This window comes from Nelumbo nucifera, chromosome 2 (assembly GCF_055504915.1).
Source record: "Nelumbo nucifera cultivar China Antique chromosome 2, China Antique-T2T, whole genome shotgun sequence".
NCBI classification, from domain to species: Eukaryota; Viridiplantae; Streptophyta; class Magnoliopsida; order Proteales; family Nelumbonaceae; genus Nelumbo; species Nelumbo nucifera.
The window spans coordinates 97,636,770-97,647,957 of NC_142650.1; the positions used below are offsets into that span (position 1 = coordinate 97,636,770).

The following is an 11,188-nucleotide window of genomic DNA, read 5'->3' on the forward strand; positions in this document are numbered from 1 at the left end:
TGCCTTGAGGATTTTATTCCAATTCATTAATGGAGAAATTCAAACCACCGTCCAAGACAAATTACAAGTTTTACTGGACTTCAGTACGGGGATATCGATACAAGCACAAGAATTCAAGTAGTAACCCTTATTTAAGATGATACATTAGATCAGGACCCCTTGTCACATTCTTCTGCAGTCACTCTACTCTATGGAAAACTGATTTGATACTTAGGCTTTTTATTTGGAGAAAAAAGCCCAAAGTGTTTCTCCCTCTCATCTCCAAGCTTCTGGTTCTCATCAAACATTGCAAACAGGTATGTTTCAATAGGCTTTCCAGGCCTTTTGGGAGTACCCTTTCCTGAGTTCACATGCCGAATCAGGTTGGAGTAGTACTTCTGTGCATTTTCTGTGGTTGATATGGAGTCACCTGCGTTTGGCCAACCAGTTTCAGATACAACAATCTCCAAAGAGGACCCTCCCTCCTTTTCAAGAGCATAATAGAAACCATCAAGCATGGCATCGAAAAGGTTCTGGTATCCGATTTCATTCACTGTTGGGGATGTAAAGAAGACGTATTCAGACGGTATCTGATCTTGATTGCTCAGATAAGCGAAGAAGGGATACACATTAGCAAGCAGTGGTGCTTGTTTTTCGACCAAGAAGGCAACGATTTCCTCCATTAATGGCCGAATTTGAGAATTGAACACGGAATTCCGAGGTGGGTAGGTTTCAGAAATGTGCCCAGAGAAAACTGCAGTTGACACCTTGATTTGGTTTTGTAAGTCAGCTAATTCAAGTGCACTGTAAATGTTTCTCATGGCAGGGAGGATGTATTTGAATTCGGCAAAACTGACTTCATTTCCAACGACGATGTACTTGAATTTAACATCATCTCTGTTGAGAAACACATGTTCAAAGACCCAGGAATATGCAGCAGTGGGGTCGGAGGATGCCATGAGTTGAAGTTGTTCGTTTGGGATGCCCACCATGAGTTCGATGTTGGAGCCATTAAGAGCCTGGAGAGCTTCTCTGTTAGGATCATAGAGTCTCATTCTCTGTATGTTGTTTATTTTATAGAGCTCCACAACTTCATTTTTGGATGGTAAGTTGTTTCCTAGCATTCCATAGCAAACACCAATTTGTTGTGCATCTGCAATGCATTCAGCGAGGATTAGCTGATGGTAGTTAAGTTCAACTTCAACGGTATAAAATGATCTGATGGGTTGGCCAGAGCAAGCAACCCTTTCATGTTACAGAGCTTATGTCACACCAAGGACTTAACTGCTACTGAAGGAGATTGTGGTGGCATGGTTGTGAAAATCGGACTGGACCGGACGGTTGGACTGATTGACTTGGGAATCAGTTAGGTAATCAGTTCTGTTTCACCCTAATACCGCTTTTTGGCCAAAAACCGTTGATTTGGTTGAGGATCTGCAGGTGGTCGAATTGTCCATCTGGACAATGGTTTTTGGTATTTTTTGTTTTACTTATTTTTGAATTTTTTAAGTCTAGGCCATCCATTCAAACTAGATGGTCGGACCCATCAACTCAGGAACAAGTCCCTATAATGGTTTCATGTCCGATCCAGTTTTTAAAACCTTGTGTGGTGGTAAATATTATTTACCTTTTTGGATATTATTCAATTCATGCATAAAGGACAAGTAGTGGAGGGGGCCTTGCGTTGTAGGGGCTCGCTCATAAACTATTAGGCTCGAGCTCGATTCAAATTAGAGACTTAAGCTCGAGCTCGAGGTCAACTCAGCTCAAGTCAAAACCTTGTAAGTTTGAGCTCGGCTACTTTTGATTGTAGGTCTCTCAAGCATTCGAAGTGTTGAGACGAGATCTCCCTCAATTTCCAAGGTGCCAAATCGAGGTCTTCCTCAACTGTTGATGTGTCGAGTTGAGGTTTCCCTAGCAGGCGAAGTGTTGAGTTAAGGTCTCCCTTAGTTGACAATGTGTCGAGTTTAGGTCTCCCTTATTTGTCGAAGTCTGAGTCGAGATCTCCCTCAGTGACTGAGGTGCTGAACCGAGGTCTCCCTCAGTGGTCGAGGTGTCATTTAGCTCGAACTCGATTCAAATTAGAGACTTGAGCTTGATGTCAGAAGTTCAAGCTCGGCTTGGCTCGAACTCGACTACCTTTGATTGTAGGTCCCCTAGTAGTTGAGATGCCGAGCTAAGGTCTCCCTCAATTGGAGAGAGAGTGGCATTCATGTAATTATATAAGGAAAGAGAGATGGCAAGAGAGAGAGAGATGGCATTCTTGTAATTTGTAAGAAAAAGAGAGAAAGAGAGTTGATAGGAGAGAGAGTGGCATTGTTGTAATTTAAAAGAAAAGAAAGCAAGAGAGAGAGAGAGAGTTGATAAGAGAGTGGCACTGTTGTAATTTGAAAGAAAAAAAAGCAAAAGAGAGAGAATTGATAGAGAGTGGTATTCTTATAATTTCTGTAAAAGCAAAAAATACCGTAAAATTCAATTTCCCTCATCCTCATGCCTTCTTATATACATATTTTAGCTTAGTATATTTATATAGATATAAATTCTAGACTTGTGACCGCCCACAAGGAACAATATGTGGGGGCCCAAATTTTAGTAGATAGTTACAACTGACAGAGATGTTAGTGGCCCATCACTACTATCTAGGTCAATGGGTCAGTTTGTTACATTATAATGAAGCAACGATTAGGAAAGCAAAATAAATATTTTTTAAAAAATTCTGTGATGCGGGAAAAATATGATACTGAAAGAGTTTTGATCAATTAAAACTCACCCATGGATTTTGATAAATAACATCTGTTACCACGTTTGTGATTTTAGTTTATTAGCCTATTGTTTTCGAATATTATATTTTTTCCATCATAGTCCAAATCATATAAAAAATCATTAACCGTGTGAATGTTCAAATGGGTCAATGATTCAACTATTCAAATTTATATGAATCATCGTTGGTCAAGTCAATGATATAGCATGTTTCAACTTGCAAGTTGATAAGAACCGGACAGAATGAATGGTCTAACCAACCAGGTCAACGGGTTAAAACATTGGTATGTCCAAGTTTGGGTCTAATTAAGATTAATGCCGTCTCCGGCGACAACCCATATGGGTGGGTAGAGGGTTTCAATGTGCCATTATGGTGAACAATAGGACACCGTATATGGCTATATTATTATTAATCCCTATATGCAGACTATTGTTTCCCCTTCATTATTGTATGTTGACTTTTTTCCTCTTCTATAAATCAAAATGGGAGTGATAGTAGCAAAATAATAGCTGACCTGTAATGTCTTTGGAAGAGAATTCATGCACAAGTTATTAATGGATAAAGAGAAACTAGGCTGAATTTAAGAATTGGTACCCATTTGCAATCTGGCTCTAATAAACAAAGTCATAATGACAATAATTTTGGCACATAGTCCAAAGTTTTCTACCTGCCCAAATTAAATGAAAGGGTCTTTATTATTCAGTCCATTATAACAAATCTTAGCCTCACCTTACAGGTGGGATAAATCTTAACCGTGGATCAATATTAAATCCACGGGTAAGATGCGATATATAAGGATTTATAAGGATGGAGCTACTAATATACTAAGAAGCTATTGAGCTTGATTTTCTACCAATAAAACATGTGCCAAACTTCTAACATATGTATGAGATGTGCTTGTTTTGTTTACAGGTGCTTCGGATTCCTCATCATCTCCCTCCCAAATAAGTCTTCTTTGTTTCACAATAATTAGGTAATACAGAGATACTTTCCTCGTAATGTCACAAGGATCCAAGTATCCAACACCAACAGATGAGACCGCACATGTGGTTCATTTGAATTCATTCAATTTAGAAGGCAGGCTCAGTAAATAGATATACCATTTGTAGCCATCTTATTGGAAAAGTAGCATGTTATAGGGTTGCAAAAGCATAGATAATACTAACAATAATAATATATCACCCTTTTTTCTTTGTAATCAAGCATCACCCATTTGAGCTCTTTTAAGGGTTCGTTTGTTTTGCGGGAATAAAAGTCTAGAATCGAAATTGGAATGAGTCATTCTGATTTCAACTGTTTGGTTGGATGGAGTCAGAATCTTATTTCCATTTCTACAGGAATGGCATTTCCCCATTTGAGGGAAGGACCATTCCCTCCCTCTTTATTGGGAATGAAATCCCATTCCAATTAATTCTAATTTTCATTTCGATTCGGATTCCCAAGGATTTCAATTCTGATTTTGATTATAAACGAAACAGACCCTAAATACTTTTAATATTTTGCATTTTCTTCTATAGAAAAGGAATAAATCCTAAGGTCTGTTTGTTTTCATGTAAATGATGGCGCTAAAAGAGCCATAAAATTATTAGGCCCAACGTCCAAAAGTCTTTTTCTCTTTAAAACAAAAATAACAAATAAAAATGGAAAAATACAGCTTCCAAAACGAAGTTTTGGAGATGAGGTCCCACTCACACGATCCAAGGCTTTTACTATTGACCATGATGTAACTTTGTTCACTAATTAAGTCCACAAGGGTCAACTTGACTGTGGCCATTATTTGGGGAAAAATCAACACAAGTCTTTATGGACTAGTTAAGGCTTCGTTTGTATAAGCTTTTGTTTTGAGCGCCTGATAAGAGGTATTTCTACAACCATAACAATTTAGCCAAGATGGCAAGTTACCAATAGCTGGTTGACTCCTATTGAGAGACTTGGAATCAAATTCCATCTAATTGGAGATTATATATGGATTTGGGGGATTGCCTACCCCGGTTGTATAGCTCATGGTTTTTAACATCGAACCGGTTAGGGGTCTGATTATCGGTTCGAACGATCAGCTCGTTCTGACAAAAAAAATAAAAAATTGAAAAATAGATAAAACCGTTTAAATGATTAACTGGCCGGTTCAATGGTTTACTGACCAAAACCAATGGTTTTGGAAGAAAATAAAACCGGTCAGAGAACCGATTCCTAGTATTTCCGGTCCGGTCCGATTTTAGAAACCATGGTATTGCTCCATAGAGCTAAAACAAAAACAAAAATACTTTTTAACTACTTTGGATCTCCTTCCACCAACAACATCTCTATCCACACCTAAACATAAAGTTCATGTGGGTAGGAAATCAGAGCTGCTTTTTAACCCCTAAACATAAAACCAAAAGTTGGGTTTTGTGCCTTTCAGCTTTTGGACTTTAAAAGCACGAACGCAACCTCCGGTGGTGGTAAGTCCAGTTTGGTATAACTCCTCCCTCACTCAGAGAAAATAAACATACTTCGTTCAAGACCACAGTTACAACCAAGTTAACATCAGATTTAAGGTCCTTATTGGGAAGGGATCGGTAAATATGCGATAATTAGAACATGAAAATGCTATTTGGACTTGGTTTTTTGGGACCAATTGTGATTTTATTTTTTAATTTTTTGTTTTACATTTATTCGATCTCAAATCTCTGCTACAACCAACCAGACGACGTAGGCTGGTAGAACCAATTCTTAGGTTACTGAGATGCCAAATGCAGCCTTAGCCCCTTCCCATCAGTTGGTAGAACCAATTCTTAGGTTACTGAGATCTGGGTGTGGAGGATTCGAGCACCGAATTTAAAATTTTCGAATTTTCTGGAGAATAAATCCATGCAAGAGAGATTGAAGTAAATTTTAGTGAACAATGATTTTTTGATAAATAAAGTAATTCTACTAAATTAATATAAAACAACTAAAGCAGCAAAAATTTGAATATACTCTGAAGAAATTTATAATTACCAATGGAATTAAGAAGTCAGACAGAGCCTCTAATTAGTAGGTAGATGAGGGCGTGGGGAGAGAGAGAGATCTACCTGCAATGTTTGAGGAAGCCATTAACAGCCCAAGAAGCAGCACTGCACTGAACACAGCCATGAAGAGAAAGTGGTAAAGAAAACGCAGATCAAAATTTGCTATGCCACCAATACAAATGATGTCCGTTTTATAAGAAGAGATGGGGCGAAATATTTTCTTCTTTTTTCCTTAATGGTGAGGTTAGAGCCTTGGAGGTCCTCAACTGTTCTTAATTGATCACTGTCGGAATTTAGCAGCTCAATTTCAATCTTTCTACGGACACCATGTGCATAGCCACCGTCAAGTAATGATGAATATATCTGTGAAAAGTCTTGGTTCCTCAATTACTTCTTTGTATTCATTCAAGCACAGGATGATAATTAAACATGCATAGTTTAATCAACGTTTTTAAAATCGAACCGGACAATGAATCAGTCAGGGTCCGGTTTCCGGGTTGAATGGTCCGATCGTTCGAACCGAATGGATAGTCCATTCTGACAAAAAAATTTAAAAATGGTCAAAACCATTGGATGATTCGAATGGTTTAGATGGTTTGACCACCTGAGTTAGTGGTTTGTTGACCAAATCAACGATTTTTGGCAAAATAATGGTTCTGGAGTAAAACAGAACCAGTCACCTGACCGGTTCTTGGTTTTTTCCGGTCCGACCATCCCATCTGGTCCAGTTTTGAAAACCATGGGTTTAATAACTTTTGGCCTGATTCAAACCACTATTGTAACGCTTGGATCAGACCGGATGGTTGGACCATAAAAACTAGAAACGGGTGGCCTTTCCAGGTCCTAGTTAAATGACAGTTTTCACGAGTTGAACGAGCTATTCATCCGATTAACAAAAAACCGTGGCCTGGCCATAAAGCATTCCATTTTTTAATCCAATCCGAGTCTAACATCCCTCAAACTCTGCTTACTAGCTAGTTTGTCTCAGGGTCCGTTGGGTTCACAATTGGAATTATAATGCTCTATTCTTATAGTCTGTTTGGTTCAAACAAGAATCAGAATCAGAATAAGAATTAGAATCAGTTGAAATGGAAGTTAGTTGTTAAAAGAGGGTGAGAGAATGACCATCCCCTTAAATGGGGGAATGGCATTTCACCAAGAATGGGAATAAGATTCCGATTCCACCCAATCAAACAATTGAAGTCGGAATTCCAAACTCCTATTCCTATGAACCAAATGGGCCCTTATATGTTTTATCAGAGTGAGCATACAGAAATATGTCATAAAAAAATAATAGCATAATGTGTGTTGTTTTGGTGTTATTGAATTCTGGTTGCAATCCACTCCAAATTCTGCTTTGACCATCGGTTCCTGGGTTAAATGGTCCAACTGTCCACTACAAATTCTGGTCAAGCAGTAAGTTCCTGGGTCCAAAATGACCTAGAGCCATGATCAATTCTCAGTTCAAATGGTTCGACCATGAGATTCGGTCCAATTTCCAAAACTATCGTGAGAGATTTGTAGTTTAGGCTGCATTTGGCATTTCTTATTTTAAAATTTATCTCATTTTTACTACCCTATGAATATTGAGTTTTAACTGCGAAAATGAGATAAATTCTTAAAATAAGGAATGCTTTCTTGGAATTGAAAACAGATAGGAATTGCAACTCATCTGAACTGACAATTAGCTTGTAACATCAGGTAGGGTTCATTAATTAATACTAGAATCGTAGAATCGTGGGACACTAGACTCGCAGCAGGGAGACTGGGAGAGTGCGGGTGCGGGTGTGGATGAGCTACAGAAAGAGTAAGCTGTGGGTGTATTGACCACCAAAGAACTCTACAATTCTTCGGGAATCGATCATTTGATCGGTTTTGTTTTTCCTCAAAACTATTGATTTTGATAAGTAAACTGCTGAACTGGCTGATTAATTATTCGAACCGTTTGAACCGTTTGCACAGATTTAAGGGCTGTGCGACATCGATCTTATGAGCGCTGAAGTCGATCTCCAATTAATGTTGTTGGACTCAGACCGGGCCAAAAATCAGAAAACTCACAATCACTGTTTTACTCATACTTAATCTCATGGTCAGGTGACCTTTAAAAGCCTATCAGGTCACCAAGTCATTAGTTCAAAGTATGGTCTAGTTCAAGTCTTACCATATAGATTAACTAGCAGGGACCCGTACAATGCATAGGCTTTGTTAAAAGAATTTAAAGTAAAAAGAGATAGGGGTGCAACTTAAAATAGTCTAATTCGAGCCCTACCCAACTCAACCAAAGCTTTTGCATAGGTTGGGCTCAAGTTTTCGAACTTCAAGTTGGTCTTGGTAAAAAAGCTTAAGCCTAACCTAAATTCAGGTTGGGCATGAATTGAGGCCTTGGATCACCTGACCCAACCCGAGTCGACCCAATTTGAGCCCACCCAACATTTTGACATACATATTTGCATATCATCAATCTCTTCTACCTAAAAATTGGGCTACAAACACCCAAGCCTAAGTCCAACCTGAGATTTGCGATAACCTCAAGTTAGGCCTCAATTGGTACACTCAAACTTAACCTTAAGTTGGGCTAAGCCTAAGGTCGAGGTTTGAGACTTACGATTGGGCTTGGGTTGATCCTCAACCCAATCCAACTCAACCAAGTTGCACCCGAAGAAATAGCATTATGACTTTCCTAATTGCATTAGTTTTTATTTTTTTATTAAATTGTTTTAACTTTTACTAAATTTTGATTTAGTGGATTAGGGGATTTTAAATTAATAAAAATTAGGGCAAATTACAAAGACCCCCTTGTACTATGGGGTCAGTGACAAAGACCCCTCTGTACTTTGTTTTGTGACAAAAACCCCCTGTACTATGAGGTATGTGACAAAGACCCATTTGTACTTTGTTTTGTAAGAAAACCCCCTGTACTATGACAATGAGACAAAAACCCCCTTCCCGCAATCCCTCCAAAATGCCGTTACAATATTTTTTAATCCCCACACTGTTCATCTTCCCCGACCTTCGGATACTATCCTTCTATTCCTTTACATTTCTCTCTCTCCCTTTCTCTCTCTCCTCTCTCTCCCCCGATCTCTCTTCTTGCCCTTCCCCTTAACAGCGTCGGGATTGAATCCATTTAATTCAATCCTGATCTCTCTCTCCGTTATTGCTTTCTTCAGATCTCTCTCTGTCTCTCCATTTGCCTATTTCCCTAACCAAAAACTTTCAAGTCGTCCTCAAACGCAGCCCCGCCACCGTGAAATTGCGGAGTGAACGCTCATGTTCTTGTTAGGGTTCCAAGAGGAAACGGAGACTGAATCGACTCGGAACTCAGGTACATGAGGATGGAGAACGAGCCACACGATGAAAGTGATGGCGCCGATGATGAGGAACACAGCAAAAATTGCGGCGATGAAGCGGCGAAAGAAGGTAGTGTGCCGATGTTGCAGGGGAGGTGGCTCCGGCTCCGGCTGCGCAAGTGCTGCAGGAGGAGAGTTGGGAGAGAGAAAGAATGAGAGAGAAAAAAAGGACGGAAGGACGGTGACTTCAACCATCCATGTGCTGCAATCGGTTACTTGATACTTGTTCACCTAGAAAGCTTTGTAATCGGTTACGACGAACTGAACTTCTCCGTTGAATTGGCGAGAAGTAATAAAAAGAGGAATTAGTGTGTCGGTGAACTCATGGAAATTGTTACCAGTGTATCCACCAGTGGAGAAAACTATGGCTGGAACGTTGTGATTTAGCGTGCACTGAGGGGCTGCTTCTTCATGACCGGCAAATGATTTCACCCACAACTGGTTAACGCTTCCCATCGCAGCTTTATCTCCTTTCCAAGCATATGGTCGGATAGCCCTTGAGTCATTTCCTGCCGATTCCGGAATACCCGTTTGAGATGGTGAAACCGCAAAGATGATGGAGGAGTTTGCCTGAATTCTAACATCTCCGTCGACCTCACAAAAATCCAATCTTCGTTCCGACACATTGCACATTATCTGAGTCTCTTTTATCACTTCTTTCTCTGCAACTTCACATTATGGAGAAAGCGAGAGAGAAAAAAAAAAAAAAAAAGAAGAAAACATGTCATTACCTGATCTATAATTTAGAAAACCAACTTTAAGCTAGGCAACAACCCAGTTTGCCGACCTAACTCAGTGAGTCACTCGTTGATAATTTGATATATGTGTATACAAGTTTTGTTTTGTAATAGGACTCAGAAGTCAGCCCAGATAGAGCTGGGCTCCGTCAACTACAAGTCCCTCTGCTGGTTCCTCCGTCCTTTCATTTTAGAGAGTTGGGAGAGAGAAAGAATGAGAGAGTACGGTGAGGGAGGGGAAAAGAAGAGAAGAAAGGAATTAAATAGGTTTTAAGAGAAAAAGGACAAAAAAAGAAAATAAAAAACATTGAGTGGGGTATTTCGGTAATTTAATGCATTCTGTCATCTGACTTAATGGTCGAGGGTGGTCTTTGTCTCATGGTCATAGTACAGGGGGTCTTTGTCGCAAAACAATGTATAGGGGGTCTTTGTCACAAATCCCATAGTACAAGGGGGTCTTTGCAATTTACCCTATAAATTAAGTTTAAGACTAATAATTTTGTTAATTTTTTAATTCTATTAACAAAATTTTTAGGGTCATTTTATTTTTTAGATGAAATCTAAATAGTTATCAAAATATAAAATTTAATTTTGAAACTAAATTTTTCTTATTTTGTGTTGTTTTATTAATAAACATGTATTAATTTGTGTTAGCTTTATTTTTAAATAAAACTTTATTAATAAAATTATACTAAAACAATTTTCACTAATTTATATTATTCTTATCTATATTTTTTATTACATTATTAACTTAATTAGTTAACTAATTTATTGTGTTATTAATTAATTGGTTAACTAATTAAATAAGCTTTAGTAATTAAGTTATAATTAGTTAACTAATTATATAATTATCTTATTATTCAGATAATCATTTTAATTATATAATAATTTTCTAAGTGAACTAAATTTGTTAAGCTAATTAATGTAATTAAGAAACTAATAACTATTTAATCAACCTCAGTTAATTAATTTAATTTAATTAAGTTTTATTGATTATTAGGGTTATTCCATTAATTTTATTTTTTTACATTTTATTAATTATATTTTGAAATTCTACTTAATTTAAAATTATTTTGAAATTCTCAATTTTATTCATTTTTTATTTTGTATTTAGTATTTTTTGTACTTAATTGTAAATTTTACTTTTTATTATATATATTTTTCATTTTAATTATTCCATGGTCACAATTTATTGAAAATAAACATTAGAACTATAAAAATTACTAACTTGTATTATTTTATCCTTTTTTATTAATTTTATTAAGAAGTAATTTAATTTTTAATATTAGTATCATAGTGGAAATTTTAATTAAATAAAGGGAGAATGACTCTTCAGCACACTTTAAGAATTCTTAGCTCCATTGTATTATT

At 37.4% G+C, this 11,188-nt stretch overlaps 1 protein-coding gene across 1 annotated transcript; it reads right to left on the bottom strand.

The window, feature by feature from the left end:
- Nucleotides 1-5,948, bottom strand: LOC104606341 (glucan endo-1,3-beta-glucosidase, acidic-like). The gene is made up of 2 exons (XM_010271486.3): nt 5,794-5,948; nt 1-1,132 (listed from the first exon to the last, which is right to left on the bottom strand). The coding sequence occupies exons 1-2, from the start codon at nt 5,852-5,854 to the stop codon at nt 189-191; spliced, it is 1,005 nt and encodes a 334-aa protein (XP_010269788.2). The 5' UTR covers nt 5,855-5,948; the 3' UTR covers nt 1-188.
- Nucleotides 5,949-11,188: the final 5,240 nt, after the last annotated feature.